Source organism: Podarcis erhardii, assembly GCF_964252035.2.
Source record: "Podarcis erhardii genome assembly, chromosome: 5".
In the NCBI taxonomy this organism is placed as follows: Eukaryota; Metazoa; Chordata; class Lepidosauria; order Squamata; family Lacertidae; genus Podarcis; species Podarcis erhardii.
Genome location: NC_138509.1, coordinates 11,051,846 through 11,071,129, shown reverse-complemented (window position 1 = coordinate 11,071,129; position 19,284 = coordinate 11,051,846). Strand labels below are relative to the sequence as shown.

Here is a 19,284-nt window from a genome sequence, read left to right as displayed (position 1 = left end):
TGTAATACATTCAGTCGATACTGTATTTTATTGTTGAGATGCGAACTATATTCAGGCATTTGCCTGAATAGAAAATATGAACACAGTCAACATCCCTAGGCACATGTATTTTTAGGTCCAAGGACAGAAGAGGTTTTTTAAAGTGTGTTCCCTTGAATGCACTGAGAAATGTTCCCTCTGCTCAGGAACCCTGACAAATCAGAGTTTCTTGCACACAGGTTTCCAAGTGCATTCACCTTCCTGACATTAGAATGCTACAAGGGCATTTTTGTACCTTGATTGTGTGCTTAGCCACCTGGGGAAATGGCCAGGAAGTTTTCTCAAATTTTTGCTCTATAGGAGGAGAGTCTTCATTGCTTGAAGGCATTTCAAACACAACAGAGCCGGCAAGCCAGTTTTAATCCACAATACGAAATAAGTGATGCTGAGGAAGGTTTTTGTCTGGAATGTCGCAATTATAGAAGATGTGACGTTGACAAAGATGCATTTGAAAATCAAATGGACTTTCTAACGAGCCTAGGTCTTACATTTGAATTATTGGTGTGAGGAAAGCTAAAGCCAATGTAAGCGTTGCTTGTGAAATTATAGCCTTGAAGCGCAGTTGCTCTTGGCAATAACTGGGCTGCTTTCATAAAACCAAGACCAACCATTTGATTATAGCTATCCTTCATTCTAATCCTTTCATTCATTGGCTTCTGAACCCAGCATTTGTAAAAAACAAACAAAATCAACACCAGTTTTCTTAACCATGACAATCATTGCTATCTCAAATATGTGCATGTGTCTTCCTACTAGAAAATAAGAGAACATGTTATGCTAATAATAATAATAATAATTTATTCCCCAGCCTGGTTTCCCCAGCCACTCTGGGCGGCTTCCAACAAAATATTAAAATACAACAGTCTATTAAACATTAAACAGGGCTGCCTTCAGATGTCTTCTAAAAGTCTAGTAGTTGTTTTTCTCTTTGACATCTGGTGAGAGGATGTTCCACAGGGCAGGTGCCACTACTGAGAAGGCCCTCTGCCTGTTTCCCTGTAACTTCGCTTCTCGCAGTGAGGGAACTGCCAGAAGGCCCTCGGTGCTGGACCTCAGTGTCTGGGTAGAACAATGGGGGTGGAGACGCTCCTTCAGGTATACTGGGCCGAGGCCATTTAGGGCTTTAAAGGTCAGCACCAACACTTTGAATTGTGCTCGGAAACGTACTGGAAGCCAGTGTAGGTCTTTCAAGACCAGTGTTATGTGGTCTTGGCGGCTGCTCCCAGTCACCAGTCTAGCTGCTGCATTGTGGATTAGTTGTAGTTTCCGGGTCACCTTCAAAGGTAGCCCCACATAGATTGCATTGCAGTAGTCCAAGCGGGAGATAACTAGAGCATGCACCACTCTGGCAAGACAGTCCACGGGCAGGTAGGGTTTCAGCCTGCGTACCAGATGGAGCTGATAAACAGCTGCCCTGGATACAGAATTGACCTGTGCCTCCATGGACAGTTGTGAGTCCAGAATGACTCCCAGGCTGTGCACCTGGTCCTTCAGGGGCACAGTTACCCCATTCAGGACCAGGGAGTCCTCCACACCTGCCCGCCTCCTGTCCCCCAAAAACAGTACTTCTGTCCTGTCAGGATTCAACGTCAATCTGTTAGCCGCCATCCATCTTCCGCCTCCAGACACTCACATAGGACCTTCACCGCCTTCACTGGTGCACAGAACAGACAGAAATCCATCCAATATTGTCCCCTCCACACATCACTGGAGAAACGCAGATGGTGGAGGACAGCAGCCTTTGAATTCAGCATATTCTCAGCTTTGGAAAATGCTTGGAAGATCTGTTAACATAAACTGAGAATGCATGCTAGAGGAAACATTGGCAAAAGAGGATAAGCTGTCTTTCTTGCAACTCCTCTGCCTGCAACTAATCATCTGATTGTGGATCTCTTCATAAGTTTGTGTTGAATTTCCAGTTGGGTCTAAACAATACTACTGGAAATGTGTTAAATCACATATCTAACAGACTTAATACAGAATAGAAAAACATAAGCATTTCTGGTTTAACCCTCTAATTTTACTGGTGATTTACAATATCAAAACAATGCTTGCTCTCTCTTTTTCGTCTTCAAACACAATTACATGATCCTTTTCTATGTGGGCTCTTTTTCACTACTCCCCAGAACGTGTGAACAGGTGTGCATTCAAGAGTTGTGATAATAGCAGCTCTTGGGGGGTGTATTTGCTTTCGGAAACTCATGCATAGGGAACAGGTTACATGCCATGACCCCCGTGCAAATCAGACAATCTGTGACTGCTTTTCAGAAAAGAAAAGTAGATCAGAAGATCCAGGCAGAGATGTTAGATGGATTTGGCCCTCACTGGAAGACTTCAAAGGTTAAAGTAAGAAAGAATGACGCGCGAAAGGATGCAATATGCTACAGGTTGTCCTTGTGAGCCTGAAATATTTGTTTGTTTGTTTTTGTGATTTTAGAAGTCAATGCCCTAGTTGTTCGTTGACAGTGGAATTATAGGAGTCGCCGTTTGCCTAAAGCAGAAATATAAAATTATTCCTAACTGAGCATCAAAACTGTAGACCTGAAGGACTATGAAATGAGGTTCAGCAATAACGAAAGAGGAATAGTCTGGCAAAGGTGGTTGTATTGGAGATTTGGAAAAATGGCAAGCAGTATTATGGGGGATCTGTAAAGATGGGAGATCGTGAAAGGCAGTTCCAGCTCTCATTCGTAGAAAGATCCAGCCTTCCGTTTTGTTATTTGGGCATGCACATATTTGCAAGCAAGATAGGGCCAAGTTTAGAAACCATCTAAGCTAGTGGCAACCCCCATATTTTGTGATTATGATTTCCGTATGCCAATTCTGCTTCACATGAAGCTCTTCCTTTTGAGTCCTTAAACCTATCACAAATCAACTTAATCTGAAGGACCTAAATTCTAATACTAAGAGGTTGAAAAGCTTTTTTCTGTCCATTGCAGCCAACCACTCAGTTCATAATTTCTGGTAAACATTCTACTCACTCATGTTCAGTTTGATTGTGCTGTGGTGATAGTTTCTGAGTGGTTAGACAGCACTGACATCCCTGCACCAGATCAGATCTGACAGTTCAAAGGCAGCTCACTTTTCTAAGGCACCATCATTTATCACAACTTTGATGGGGCAGACCAGACAGGACCTCACAAGTTCAACCGGGGAGAATGGGAATTTTTGCCCTCCGGAATCAGGACCACTCTTCCTAGGTTGAAAAATAATAATAGCGAGGACAGTTTGTCTCTACAAGATCCTGAATCATGGGACAAAGCGATGTAGAGGCTTTTGGAAAACTGTGACACAACCGCTTCCCCTGATTCATGACGGGAAAGATCAACAGTTGGAGGAATGAAGGACACAACACCATTTATGTTGGGACAACATCATTGGGGGAGGGGGAGAATTAGCACACTCAGGAAAGAACTATCAATCCAGTTGGAGTACCTCACTTTATAAAGTACTTAATATATTAACATGAATTGAAACCATAAGATGGTAGCCGTGGTATAAGGGATTATTATCTTGAAGGGAATGTAATTGAAATTATTAAGCTCTTGGAACGCAGAAAATGAAAAAAACAAAGAGGAAGCCATCAAATCTAGCACATGAGGAGGCCACTTTAACTAAATTGTAGAATTTGGTATATAAACAATTGGTTTTAATGATTGTATTAACTGGATAAAATTGGCATTGCTATAACAAGGCTGTTATTGGAATGATATTGGAAAAGCAATAAAAATATTTATTCTTAAAGAGAGAATTTTTGCCCTACACAAATCATGGCGCCACACCTTGTGTAAGTGTAAGTAACCCGTTCATTCCCAGATTTAGGGTTGAAATAATGGCCAGATGAGGGTCTTTGGGTTTGGTTGGCTATGTCATCTATACAATGCAACAGAAAGAACTCACATCAGCTGTCACGACCGTCTTTGGCATTAGTGAGACAACAGTTGATTGTGTGAGAGAGGTTCTGCCACCGATACACAGCCAAAGTATTCAGAGTACCAGCAATTTAGCCACATTATTATTTAGAGTTCTATGGTGGTGGAAGTGGCAAGGTCAGGTCAAGAACACTACTGAAAGCCCATAGGCACAAACGTACATTTAGGCAGACTTATTAGGGTGCCACTCGTTTTCTGTAGACCAGGGCTATGGCAACCAAAAACAGTGCTCATCGCCAGAACACTAAAGAAGTATAAGGCAGACACTGCTGAATCTATAGGCCAGATTTGCCTCTTGAAGAAGTAGGGGCAGGTTATACTAAACTTATGGATGAGCAGAGATAGCTAAGCGCAAGGTTTGGTTCCTAGGCTGAGTTGTGCATTGCATAAATGTGTTCAGAGGTTGTTATGCCACCCATATTTGGGTCCTGTTCCAGTGATGACACACAGACATGCAAAAATGAAGGCACTTTATGAACAAAATCCATTGGGTCATTAGAGGGGTTCCACACTAGGAGAACTTAAAAATGGAAAGCATAGTGCTGGTGGTCAACAAGGCAAATCTTAAAAAAATCTTAAATCTTTAAAAAATGTAGTATAAACACCAACGATTGGGAAACACTGGCCTGCGAGCACTCCAACTGGAGAACAGCCTTTACCAAAGGTGTCATGGGCTCTGAAGATACTAAAACTCAGGACGCAAGGGAGAAACGTGCTAAGAGGAAGGCACGCTTGGCAAATCCACACCGTGATCAATCCTGCCCGGAAACCTATGTCCCCACTGTGGAAGGACGTGTGGATCCAGAATTGGCCTCCACAGTCACTTATGGACTCATTGTTAAAACCGTGTTTATGGAAGACAATCTTACTCAGCTCTGAGGCATCATCGAAGAAGACGACACTAGGAGAACCTTTTTGCCCTTTGAGACGTAAATGTTTGCTTGTAGAGGTGAGGGCTCCCATGGCTACTTCATTCCAGTTATGGTGAGCTGAGCTTGGTATTGTTAACAGTTTTCTATCAGGCCAATGAATAAAACCACAGATGAAGACTACGTCAAAAAGAGTGCCGTGAGATGAACGGTGGCGCCGATGGCCTTTTGTCTTTGAAGACTTTAATGTGTTTTTTTATGGGTTCTCCTGAATGACATGTGGAGCATGCTGTTAGTCTAACATGATGTTGGAAATAATATTCACTTTATGAACTATGGGCCACTCTCATTCCCACCCCCACACCCCCCGCTCATTCAAACTGGGCTATAAAGCATGATTTAATTCTCCAGGAATCATTTAGCGTAGTGACAACACAGGAGGGAGGGGGAGAGAAGATTAAAAGGCACAAGCAGTCATTTTCTTTCACTTTTTTCCTAATACTTTATATTATTCTGTGTTATGCAGTTTAATGAAATCACTGAAAACAGCTAGAAAATATTATACCAATTTCTGTACACTTTACACCTCTATTCTACACCTTCCCACGATACACATTTTAGCTTCAGGAGAAATGTACAGCATAGAAATTTTTAAAAAATACATTCCGTGTCCACACACACTCAGTTCCAATAAGTACATTCTGTAAATCAAATTTAATCTATATTACTAATCAATTTGTTTTTATTGCTGGGACATAGTTGGATGCCTGCCATTCTTAGGTATAGCAATGTCTGAGGCAGGAAGAATACCAACACTGACAAGGCATTAAGTAGTTAAAAATAAAAATAAAAATATTTTGGCTTTTGTGAATTATTCTTACCACTTTATTTGGCTGAGATCTTATCGTGTGCATGGAGGTTATAATGGCTCCTCTTGCTCTGTGCTAGGAATAGGACTATGGATGCTTCCAGGATGTCACTATTTTGGGGGCGAGATTCAATCATATACCTGCGAATTCGGGTCGTGCAATTAAAGTTGATTTGGCGATCTTGCGCAAGAAACTCCCCTCCCCTCAGATTGGACTTTTTTTTTGCAGTACGGAAAGTGATGGGGAAATTCAGTGTGGAATAACCAACGACCTGATGCCATCTTGTACAACTTCCCCAGAAACAAATTAGAATGAATGCTCCGTGAAATCACCAATGTCTAACCTCCCTGCGAATTTGTGCAAACAAATCAATAAAAAGGTCGTCTGGTAGAGACCTATCAGTGACATTTGTCTTCCATGAAATACACCCTCTCTTGGATAAGGAGAAAATAGAAGCTGCCTTCTCCATGTTGGTTGGAGGAATAATGAGGGCAACAGCCATTCTCGTCTTGACCCTACCAATTTTTCTGCATACACAGAAAACATCCCGTCTTTGCGTCAATGGGCAGAGACCTACTTTTTGCCCTTGAGCATTTCTGGTTCTAGAAAGAATCACTTCCTCCTTTGAGTTCTTCCCTTATCACATCTTTGAAACGGTACCCTCAAACATTTAACCTAATTTCTATCGAGGCGGTTTAAAAACAAAACAAAACGAGGAAATACGTTAAATGGGGTTTCCCTTTAAAAAGCAGACTCTTCTGGCCCACCCAAACTCAGTGCAACCAGAAATGTACTTATCATTTCTGATATATCACATTTTAAAGTTTAAAACATTCTGATTTCCCTCAAGTCAAGATATACGTCATGCAAAGTTGCTGTTTATTAAAGTAAGTTATAGAAGAAGCTGTAACCTTGGTTGTTGTTGTTTTTTGTGTGACGGGCGCTACAGACACATGCCAAATCTGTGTTGCATTGCTGCTTGCACTGTACTGTACAGTTCACAAATCTGACATCTTTAAAAAGCAGCAGTTACTTTTAATGGCAGGCTGTCTATATTTATGCCACTAGCAGTTGGTTGAAGGAGCATTTTAGTTTCCCCTGCTGCTTTCAGCCAAACTTGCCACTTAGAGTTATCTGTCTTTTGCATATTGCTTTTCTGAAGCATAGATTTTGGTGCACATAGCAGCATACAGGTGTGTTGCCATAGAAATAGAAGCCTCCATTTTGCCTCTGTGAAACGAGTCGGCAAAAGCTAGAGCTTGAATAAAGGAAGCAAAGAATAATAAACAAAGCTATACATGGTGACAAAAAAAATAATAATATAAAATTAAACCAGAAGGATTTCTACTGCATATACAGATGTCTGGCACAGAACTGCAGGTTATATATACATCAGCGCAGATGATATTTCAACAATTTACATATATTACACTGGGCTCAGGGTTCAAAATACTTCAAGTCTTTTTGCTGGCTTAAGAAGGAAATGAGGATAAAAGAACAAGTCATAGTTATCAGATGCACCGAGATTCTTTCAGACAGCTGACAGAATGAGGTACATCGAAAAAGTGCAAGATCAGAGAGCCGACTTGGCAGTGCTGTGTGTTTGTATACATGCAAAAACTTCCTTTTCATGCATTATAGCAAGCAGGGTTTTTTTTCCACATTTTTCTTTCAGTATTATTAATCAATATGTCATGGTAAAACGAATGCATACCTGTCCATGAAATACTGAAAAATGCATTCAAGTAAAATTTCTGCACTTAGCTGTATCATGAAGTATTACTATGCTTTTGTTAATATTTTGGGAGGGCGGGGCGGGGGGGAGCGGATATTCTATTTACGACACACACCGGACAAGCTATATTGTTATGCGTTTAAAGTTCCTGTGCTTATGTAGGTAACCTGGGCAAGGCATAGAGAGGGCAGGAGGGGAGAGGGTGGTCTCATCCTGAACTCCTAGGCTGTCGGGCAAACGTACGCGCCTTTAGAGCAGTCCGCCATAACCTCCCGCATTTAGCACCGTCACTCTACAAGCATGTCAGGGGGAAAAAAGGGAGCCTTTGTTTGTACATCTGTACAAAGCAAATGAAGAGGGGTGGGATGAAATGATGGAACAGGGGTGGGGGGAAATAAAAGAAAACAAAAGGCAACCTGCAAACAAACAATGGCAAAACTCCCACAAAACACAGGCAGAAAAGATTTTGGGGAGGAATGAAATAAACGTGGGGCGGGTTTTATTATTATTATTATTCTTCGCGTAGCTGCAGGCAGTAGCGGTGGAAGCGTAGCTGGAAAAACATTTGCTCTAGAATAGAATGTGTCATCCCAGGCAGTTTGTAGTCTTCGGCGACACCCACATGCTTGAATCCCAAAGACTCGTACAACTTGTGAGCCGCCACCTTGACCGCCGTGGTTCCCAGTACAATCGACGAGTAGTTATTGACCATGGCAAACTCAACCACCTTCCGACCCAGAGCTTTGGCGATCCCTTTTCCGCGGTATTTGGAGTCGACCGACATGCGGCGCAGCTCCACCGTGTTGTCTTCCTCGTTGCCCCTCGCGGCTACGATGCCCACCACGTTGCCGTTCAGCACGGCCACCCAGAAGCAGGAACCTGCAGGTACAAAGCAACATGTGAATCTGGGAAACAAAACACAAAAGGCTTCTTCAAATACACATCTCTGGGGTTTATCGGACGTTTTCCCTATTTCTTTCCGAGCTCAGAGCAACAGTCAATATGAAACAGTTTGCCCTCGAGAGCAAAAACCAAGCAGAGGTGGCACTTTTCTAGAAGGTTCCCTCTAACATTTCTGCGCTTGCGTTCCTGCGAGCTCCATCAGTGGTTCTTGATACCTAGTGTAAAAAAAACCTGTGACCCTGAAGAACCAGAAAATTGGCTGTGTAACTCTCGTCACCTGAGAATCTTATGAATACAGTGGTACCTTGGTTCACAAACGTCTTGGTACTCAAATGCCTTGGTTCCCAAACACTGAAAACCCAGAAGTAAGTGTTCCAGTTGTCGAACGTTTTTTGGAAGCTGAACGTCCGATGTGGCTGTCAGCTACTGTTTCCAGGGCGCCTGCACCAATCAGAAGCTGCGCCTTGGTTTTCGAATATTTCGGAAGTCAAGCGGACTTCCGGAACAGATTAAGTTTGGTGCTTTTGTTTTTGCTATTTATTTGGCATTTTTGAGGCTTTTTCGGTTAATTCGTTTTTGTGGCCCTGTGGAACCCAGCTCAGCTACTGATTGATTGTATGACTGCGGAAATGGATAAAAGCCCCCCATCCAAATAACAACTATCATCAGTGCAGGTAATAAATAAATAAAATTTTAATTTTGATCATCTACAATACTGTCTTATTTATTTTATAGTACGGTACATTGATTATTGCTTTCATTTTATGGCTCAATGGTCTCGTTAGACAGTAAAATTCATGTTAAATTGATGTTTTAGGGGTTGTTTTTAAAAGTCTGGAACGGATTAATCCATTTTGCATTACTTGCTATGAGAAAGTGCGCCTTGGTTTTGGAATGGACTTCCAGAACGGATTAAGTTTGAGAACCAAGGTATCACTGTATATTGCCGTTTTTTTCTCACTACAGTATAGTAGAGCCTCAACCTTTTTCTAGCAAGGCCTGATGAATGTCTTACTCACATAATGCAGCGGGGGCTTGGGGCTGCAATGATGGACCTGGCAGGCCAGGAAAATGTATTTTCCTGTCCAGTGGAGTTTGCAATGCTCCTATTTTTCTCATCTTCAGCTAAGAGCATAAGATGACAGCCCTCCTCCACAATACATCCTCATTGTCTGTTTCTATTTAGCTGTTACAGATAGGTAGCCGTGTTGGTCTGCCATGGTCAAAACAAAATAAAAAAATTCCTTCCAGTAGCACCTTAAAGACCAACTGAGTTAGTTCTAGGTATGAGCTTTCGTGTGCATGCACACTTCTTCAGATGGTATCTGAAGAAGTGTGCATGCACACGAAAGCTCATACCTAGAACTAACTCAGTTGGTCTTTAAGGTGCTACTGGAAGGAATTTTTTTATTTTATTTAGCTGTTATGAACGACAGAACTCCCTTCCATTAATTTGCTCCTGTTCCTCATTTGTAATGAGACAATGAATTTGGTGTTGCTGTTTTTTAATTTAACTTGCCAAACTGGCATCAAAAGCGAGCCGTCCTTTTAGGCAGACCGGCCGGTGCCCTTGTTTGTTTTTCCTCATCTAATCGCTCGCTTAACCTAGGATGAAACCAGTCACTTGGTCATCACCAGTTGTCTTTTCCTGTCCTGCAAACTGGTGAGGACAATCTCACCATACTTCTGCAATAATCAGAAATCTAGGAGAGCAAAGGAAGATCAGCACACCTAAGCAGGATGATACAGATGGCACCAAGTGGTAAAATACGAACTCCCACGTACACCATGGCAAAAACCACAAGGTATGTTTTCCTTCTGCTATCATGTACATACAGCACAGTTTGAATTTCTTTTTAAGCTTTGAGGTTTGTTTGCTTTTTCCTAGAAGTTGCTTTAGAACTCAGCTAATGAATGATGCACTTTCTTATATTTCTTAAGCGCTTCCAAGTCTGCTGCAGAAACTAATAAACTTATACTGATGTTCACTCAGAAGTAAGTCTCATTAATCAACAAGGCTTGCTCCCAGGTAAGTGGGGATAGCATTGCAACCTAAATGATATTTTGAGAGCTCTGAGTGAACATGACCCTCTGATATCGCTCCACAATTTGATTTGATTTTTGTCTTAGAATAGATTTGAAAGGCAGGAAGAAAAGTTGTCATCCGTTTCTTACTATCTTGTGCCGTCGTAATCCAGCGCTTCTCACCGTCATAGCCCAAGATTTGAGGCTAGGCTTTGAAATAATATTCACAGGGACGAGAAACGCACGTGCATTTAAATATTATTTCTGCTAAATCAGAAGGCAAACATTACGGGTAATAATATTCACAAACAAACGAATGCATTCTTAAAGAGTGAAACACTCCTGTGAAGTTTAACCTTGCTTCTTCTCTCTCCTTGCAAGCTATTTGATGGACTTTATTATAGAGGTGCAAAATCTATAAGGCCCTGGACCTTATAAAACTCTCCGAGGTCACTGATACATTACACATTGTCCCCCACATCTCACCACACAATTCAGCCAGTCCATGCCCTTAACGGAGCAAAGAGCATAGCTTGAAAATGGTCCTCTCGCAGTGTTAAGTTGTGGGTGAACATATCAGACGACAGCGATTCTTCAAACAGCTCTTCACAGGCCAGAACAGAACTGAACTGAAGGGTTCAGTCAGCCTGCTTATATAGAGCTCCACTACAACGTAACTGTAACAATTTTCTAAAACTATCCAATCACTGAACGTCACTTTCGATCCCTTATTTGCATAACTATCTACAGTATCCCCCTGCTGGCCCAGGGTGAGAACTTCAGTACATAACACTCAGGATTGGTTCCCACATGGTAACGATAAAAAAGGATGGAAGCTAAAATAAAAATAAAGCTTTGTGTGTTTGTAGTTCATTGGGATTGCGTGTGTTATGTAGTGAAGTTTCACCCTGGGCCAGCAGGGGGATACTGTATATAGTTTTCACTCAGGTCTGTAAATAGTTTTCACTCAGGTCCACGTCAGTTATTTTAGGCGGGAACTCTGGGCTGTTGTTGCTACAATGTTGACAGCCGGCTGCCTATAAAAGCAGGCCGGCTGAGCTGTTTGCAGTCAGTTCTATTCCAGCTTACGAAATAAAGAGCTACTTGGAGAAATCGCTGTGTCGTCTGCAATGTCAACCCACAACTTAACAGCGTGAGCAGGGAAAACAGCAACGGGGTCAGCATCCGGCATCCTGAGGCTGCTGCTGGGCCACAAAACCTTAACCCCCCCCCAAATAATGTGCAAAAACTATAAAGCGGGAAGTGTTTTATGAGAGACAATGTACGGTATCCAGTGGCGTAGCGTGGGGGGTGCCAGGGGTGCCGGCCGCACCGGGCGCAACATGGGCGGGGGGTGCACTCGCACTAGCAGCTCTCTGCCCCTACTAAAATCCACGGGTTAGGGAGCCCGCGCTCGCTCGGCTTGGCGAGGAGGTCTCGGAAGGGGGAGAGCGAAGCCTTTTGCCGCGGGCAAAAAAAGGAGAGGAAGCCGGGCAGGCGGGCGGGCTGGCTGGCTGGCGGGGGTCTGGCTGCGCCTGCTGCTGCCGTTGCCGCTGCTGCCGGGCTTTGACAGCTTGGCGAAGCAGAGGGAGAGGAGCTTTATGCGGCTCTCTCTCCACTGGCCGCCTGGGTAGTGAGCCGAGCCGAGCAGGGAGTCTGGCGAGGGGGCGGGAAGAGACTTTTCCCTTTTTTCCACCTCGCCTGGTCAAAAAGGAGAGCGGAGTCTCCTCAGGGCGCCCTCAGGCAGGGCAGGGCAAGGCAAGCAGAGCGAGGAGGAGAGAGAGGGGAAGGGGGGGAAGCAGCCAGGAAACGCCGCGGTGTGGAGGGGGAATCAATTAAGGAGAGAAAGCGAAAAGCCTTGGAGAAAGGGAAAAAAGGAAAGAAAAGAGGCAGCTCCGGGAGAGCGTGGGGGAAAGAGAAGCCTCGCTGCTGCTGCTTGGGAGAGTAAATTACTGTACTTGCCTTGCCCCGGGTTAGGGGGCGCAAATTACTTGCCTTGCCCCGGGTGCTGATAACCCACGCTACGCCGCTGACGGTATCGGATCATTACGGTTTGTGTGCTGAGGACAAGCTGTGATAGGAATTTTATGGTCTTAGATATATGGTAATGTTCATAAGCGTACCAACCAAGCACATACATAGATCAGCACAGGAAGACCGACCTGGAACCATTTTGATTCCTAAACTGAGCAAATGTTTTCTCTGCAAGGTCAAAGTGGGAAACATCCCCATTGTCTCTTTCCTCACAAATCCTGCCTTAAGGGCACATTCAAGATATGAATAGGGTGTGAGCCTGTGACCTGGACCAGGAACTAAGTATTTATCATTACAAAAGACTGGCAATAATAATAATAATCCAATCAAGTAACCTGCCAGACAGGAGATAAACGAGAGGAGAAAAACAACATTCAAATTTCTGTTTTAGACCGCCTTTTCTGTGATGTAGGTATGATGTATCTGAGGGGTGGTCTTAGGTTACACCCCTTCTGTGATGTATGTATGATGTTTCTGGGGGTGGTCTTGATCTACAGGGTGGCAATTTCAAAAGTCTTTATAAGGCGTTGCACACCATTTTTCTAGATCCTATTCCTCTCCTGCGAGTGAGGGGAGCACCCTGTTGCAACAGATTAATAAAGATCAAGCTTACTAGCTGCTTTGCTTCTCAATATTCTCTGGTTGGCCTCTGTTATCTTCTCCTACCAATAGGGAACCTATGTAAGGACTCTATATGGGCTCTTGGATACCCCATAAGGGAAAAGGGCAATTTTTATTTACAGCAAAGCAAGGCCTGAATTGCGCATGGAAAGTACAACTCTCAAACACTAGAGCAAAATGTGGCTTTCTGGAGTGCTGTCATAGGCTGACTTGAGTTAATTACTTCTTTGCTAACTCCAACTGCTTCGTTAGGCGTTTGCATTTGTATATTTGTGGGAGATTTCCTGATGTTTGCCTGTTTTGGTCTTCTGCTTGCTGCAGCCAAACGTATATATCCCGAGCTTTTACAGTTTCTTTGCTTGTTTTTCCAGGAAACGGGAAGTCTTAGCAAACTGTTATCTAAAGATAATACTACAGCAAGATGCCTATCTTCAATAACTGGAGAATATGGCGCCTTCCTTGCTTGTGGCCTACCTGACTAGTAGGTTTCAAAGGGAATGGAAGTGCAGGAAAATCCAGAAACTAATAGTAATAGCTGGGAAAATGAGACGGATTAAATTGCATACAGCATTCGCTGAGTCTTGGTCCCCTGTTTCTCAGCTTGTCATATGGAATAGCCTGCTTCATATATGCTTGACACTGATGGAGACGTTATAGTTTTCATAGTACATCAACATTTTATTTGTTTTCCTACAGAGCTGTTGTTTTTATTTTATTTTTTTGCCTGCTCCTCAGAAACTGGCAAAACCAAAGAGATGTTCCATTGGAAGCTGCAATTTCATTTTTGCATGCTGATGATTTTTTTAAACAGATGGCGTAATGAAAACACATATATGGCTATTTTGGCATTCTGAAATCTTTGTTCTGGTATTTTTAATGATCTACCATATATATATATATTCTATGATTCCACATATCTGTTTTGCCCTTTTCACAGAGGAAGGATGTAAATAAGCTAGCCGTCTTGCAAATGAACTCCAAGTCTTGCATAATACAGATTTTATAAAAATCACAGAGAGATTCTATAGGACTTTAGTGTTTGGTTTTTCTATACATTTCCAGAAAAGGACTGTTAAAAGCACAATCACAAGTTACCTATCAAAGGCAGGTTGAAACCGACAGGATCCAGGTGTATTGAAAGCTACAGAATGAACCAACTTATGACAATTTCCCCCCAAAAAGGGGAAGGAGCTGCCTGGGCAATAAACATTTTAAGCAGAGGCCACAGGAAAGCCTGTCTTCACTAAGGCCTAATTTTAATGTGATGCATGCTAATTAAGATGTTACTTTTGAAGCCTTGCATGTATCCAGTATTTCAACTGACCACCTCAGCTGTGAACGCAGTATTGGCATGCTAGAAATCTGTAGCTTGGTTGGGCATGTTAATCATGACAAAAGAAAGAAAAAAACGCAATGTAAAATCACATAGAAAAATTTTGTGCTCAACGGCGCCATCTGGTGTTGCATGTTTAAACACATTTAAAACACTGTTGTTTGACTAATGTAACCGAGTCCATACCCTCAGTCAGAATGCATCCAAAAGAAATCAACACCATGCTTTAAGTTTTCAATATATCAAGCTATCATGATTCACAGTTCTCACATTGAGCCATAAACTCAATCTATTTCTAGTCCCAAATCAGTACAACCATAGTCACAAGTCCGTAAACTTCAAAAAAGTTAGGAAAGGATGAGCTAAAATAAAAATAAAAATCCTTGCTTCTCCTAACCCAGGAAGCATTATTATTTTTAACCCTCAGCACCCGTAGCTTTTTCAAGCAAGATTTCTGCACGCTTGCCACCCAAAATTTCATCATACATCTACTTGCCACAGTTTCCATTGATGGATTAAAAAACACAATGCTTTACTTATTAACTCATGACTATAACCCAACAAAGTAGTCCATGGCTTCTCTGGTAGATCATAGCTCATCATATCATACACCAACAGCAGCACCATTTTAAAAATAGGTTTATTTTAGGAGAGCCCTACTAAGCAAGCAGATACGTTCCCTTTCAGACCATTATCAATATGCATAGTTTTGCTAATTTTTCAAGATGTAAAATACTGAGATATCATTTGAAGTAAGACTACCTTAACATAGCACAGGATGAGAATACCTTTTATTATTTCCAGTTGCTCAGCTTAACTGAATTCCACATTTCTCTATTACTGCTTTGAATATATCATCCCAATCCTGTTTTCTCAAGAAATTGCTTCTTAAATAGCAAACTATTTTTTTAAAGTTTTTTTTTTTTAAAATTGTACACTCTTTACACCAGAGGATTTTACAACCCAAATAAACCACAATACAAACAAGAACATGATTTTGCTTTTCATTCATATTCATCTCCTTCTTTTAACTCCTTGTTCTTAACTTCTTAAATCACATATATTTCCAAATTCTCCCCTATACCTCCCTCCCCCTGTTCCCGTTACTTCCCTTCACCCATGTGCGATCTTCTCAACCTAATATTGTTTCCCGTCGTGTTAACAAAAGTTTGTATTTGTTGTTCCATACATTTCACGGTATCGTCTTGTATCCTTGCGCATTTTACCTACTGCATATTAAATTTAAGCTCCAAAACCAAATCTTGCCATGAACTGTTTTTTATGTCTCTATTTAGGAATGTTGCTAAATAAAAACTAAAGATGATATGAAAAAAATTGGAAAAAACAACCACCAAATTCTGTGTTCCTCCTCCTGTCATTTATCATTACCCTTAACTTTCCCCCTAACCGTTCAGATAAGCGTTTACTCTCCACGCAAACATTTCAGCAAATACATTAACCAGTTCCCAGAAACTCAGCAGAGACTCTTCCAGATATACCAGGTACAAGCGATGCCAAATGGGTAAGCTCATGACCACTTGGTATCACATTCAGATGCGGGCTTACAACCTGAGCCACAGATAAATTCATTTCCTTACAGTTGGGTTTAGCAGCCACGATGACCTCTAAACCTGTCCCAACCAAAACCTGGTACAAATTCCAGTTTTCCAGCAACTGGGGCGAAATTGTGATTTGACATTCAAATAAGTGAATTCAAATAAGAACTCAAATACAGTGGTGCCTCGCAAGACGAAATTAATCCGTTCCGTGAGGCTCTTCCTATAGCGGTTTTTTCGTCTTGCGAAGCAAGCCCATTGACAGCTTAGCGGATTAGCGCTATTAGCGGTTTAGCAGCTTTTAGCGGATCAGCTGATAAGCGGCTTATCAGCGGATCAGCTAATAAGCGGCTTAGGGCTTAGGAAAAGGGGGGGAGGGAAAAAACCCCGCAGGAACTCGCAAGACATTTTCGTCTTGCGAAGCAAGCCCATAGGAAAATTCGTTTTGCGAAGCGCCTCCAAAACGGAAAACCCTTTCGTCTAGCGGGTTTTCCGTCTTGCGAGGCATTCGTCTTGCAGGGCACCACTGTAATAAGAATTCAAAAAAGTGGTACTTTTCTATTTTCCATTGTGTTTTATTTCCCAGTGAGAGAGCGCAGGCTCTAAAAGTAGCGGGGGGGGGGGAGTGACCAGTTCATAATGGCTGCCAATCATTGTCTTCTCCACACCCAGCATCTTCCATGTTATAATCAAGGCACAGGCAACTTTTGGCCCTCCAGATGTTTTGGACTACAATTCCCATCATCCCTTACCACTGGTCCTGTTAGCTAGGAATCATGGGAGTTGTAGGCCAAAGCATCTGGAGGGCCGAATGTTGCCTATGCCTGTTTGGGGGCTGAAAAAAAATTTAATGGAAAAACAACAGGATGTACATTTCCAAAATATAAGGTAAAAAACAAATAAAATAAAATCTACATACAGCAACAGTGGTTTGTGTTGTGCAGGCACCTATAATGTAAGTCATGGACCCTACCTGCTAGCCTGCTCCCTAAAATATCACTGGTTTTCTCATTTCTGTATGTAGGGTTGGGACGCAGGTGGTGCTATGGTCTAAACCACAGAGCCTAGGGCTTGCTGATCAGCGGTTCGAATCCCTGCAACAGGGTGAGCTCCCGTTGCTCGGTCCCTGCTCCTGCCAACCTAGCAGTTCGAAAGCACGTCAAAGTGCAAATAGACCTGGAAGCTGTATGTGTACAAACACCAGCTCCCTCGGCCTATAGAGGGAGATGATCGCGCAACCCCAGTGTCATCCGCGACTGGACCTAACGGTCAGGGGTACCTTTATCTTTATATGTAGGGTGCGTACATTCTGCATGGACTGGTTGCATGACAACTCGTGCAAATGGCTATAGATACCTATTAGGTTTATAAATTACCATATAGCATATGTTCAACACAAAAAACAGCAACAATTTGTTGTTGACAAAGGACAGCTGGACATATAAAGGGCCCCATTACCTTCAGTAGCTTAGGGCCTCATCAAACCTAAATCTGGCCCTCTCCTTGAGATTGGAAATATCTAGCCAATCAGGACAATTATTTGCTGCAATTCGTCTAGAGTCATTCGTTTCAGACCCACAGCACTGCCAACATAAGACCTTAAGAAAGATCTGCTGGGTTGGGTCCCATTGCCAGCATCCTGTTCTACAGCGGCCATCTGGGAAACCAGCAAGCAGGATTCGAACGCAAGACCAACACTCTCCCATCCTGCAGTTTCCTGCAACTAGTATTCAGAAGCATTGATACCTCCAACTGTGGAGGAAGAGCAAAGTTCCACACCCTCTGACATTTCTCCAATGAAAACAGGAGCGTCCTAAGGAAAAGCGGGACATTCTGGGGTCAAATCAGAAACCGGGACGGCTTCTGTAAATCCGTGACTGCTTTTGGAAAATAGGGGTCCTGTTGCTATCATGACTAGTAGCCACTGACAACCCTCTCCTCCATTAATTTGTTCAATTCTTTCTTTAAGCCATCTAAGTGTCGGCATCTGGGGGTCGATGGGCCAGCTGGATCATCTCCCTCTCAGCTTTCACCACTGAGGAGATACATCGACCTCTGGCTCCGACGTAAATCAGCGACTCAAGCCTGCTGACTTGAGCACACTTTACTCAGCAGAGTAAACTGCACAACAGAAGAGGCTTGAGGCTGTAGATACATGCTAAAACTACGAATTTATTATACATAAATCAGGACAAAGAAACATGCCGTCTTCTCAGAGAGAGAGAGAGTCTAAACAAAAGCAATACACAGAGCGGAAGTTCCGCTCACAGGACCCAGAAATCTGTGCTGGAAAGTAAACAGACATGTGACACGCCACAATCCCATGTCTGCAACAAAAGGTGGAATAGAATCTCCCAACACCAAGTTGGTGCCCACCAAACTGCTTTCTGGGGGAGCGAGTTCCAGAGTTTGACTATTCGCTGTGTACTTTCTTTTCTCTGTCCTAAATCTTCCAACCTTTGCCCCCCACCCGGCTGAAGATGCATGAGAAACTTCTCTGTCTGCTTCCTCCATGCTGCGCATAATTTTACAAACGTCTATCCTGTCGCCTCTCAGTCACCTTTTCCAAATACCATATTTTTCGCTTCGTAAGACGCACACGACCATAAGACGCACCTAGTTCTAGAGGAGAACAAGAAAAAAAGGTTCTCTCCCTCTCTGCGCAGCGCCCCTTCAGCGAAGCAGCAGGAGAAACGGAAGGGGCTCAGTTTCTCCTGCCACTTTGCTGAAGGGGCGCCGCGCAGCGGGGGAAAGCTGCGCAGCGGCTTGACTCTCCAGCGAAGCGAAGCCAGGAGAGCAAGAGGAATCGATCCCTCCTGCTCTCCTGGCTTCAGCTAAAGCAACGCGAAGCCTCCTGAGTGCAGCAGGAGCGCTCTTGCTGCGCTCAGGAGGTTTCGGGTGGCTATCCCTGAAGACAGGAGAGCAAGAGGGATCGGTGCGCACCAATCCCTCTTACTCTCCTGGCTTCAGCGAAAGCTGCGCAGCCTGCATTCGCTCCATAAGACGCACACACATTTCCCCTTACTTTTTAGGAGGGGAAAAGTGCGTCTTAAGAGAGCGAAAAATACGGTACTCCTTCTGCATGGCGTCCCTGAATCCCGTCAGAATTTACTCGAGATTTCTTCTGATCTCACTGATGCTGCAATTATGGTCTCAGCAAGAGGAACTCAGCCGACATAGCCCTCTGGAGACTGTGGGGGAAGCAGCAGGTGGGTTTTGTTGCTTTGGCACAGATCACAACAAGAGAGTTTGCTTTCCTGGGCTCTCCCTCCTGCTGCCCCATACACTCGCCTTGCTCTTTCTTATCCCACTTTCAGCCCTAGTGTTTCTGTCGCCTCTCAGCCCCCTAGTCTTGCTCTTTCTCCCGC

General features: G+C 43.2%; 1 protein-coding gene across 1 annotated transcript in view; it reads right to left on the bottom strand.

The window, feature by feature from the left end:
• Positions 1–5,221: 5,221 nt before the first annotated feature.
• The window catches only part of NAT8L (N-acetyltransferase 8 like), a 52,252-nt gene continuing 38,189 nt past the window's right edge, over positions 5,222–19,284 (bottom strand). The window contains exon 3 of the mRNA XM_081864415.1: positions 5,222–8,323. Within this exon, the coding sequence (XP_081720541.1) occupies positions 7,956–8,323 (368 nt within the window). The 3' untranslated portion in view covers positions 5,222–7,955. The remainder of the gene's footprint in view (positions 8,324–19,284) is intronic.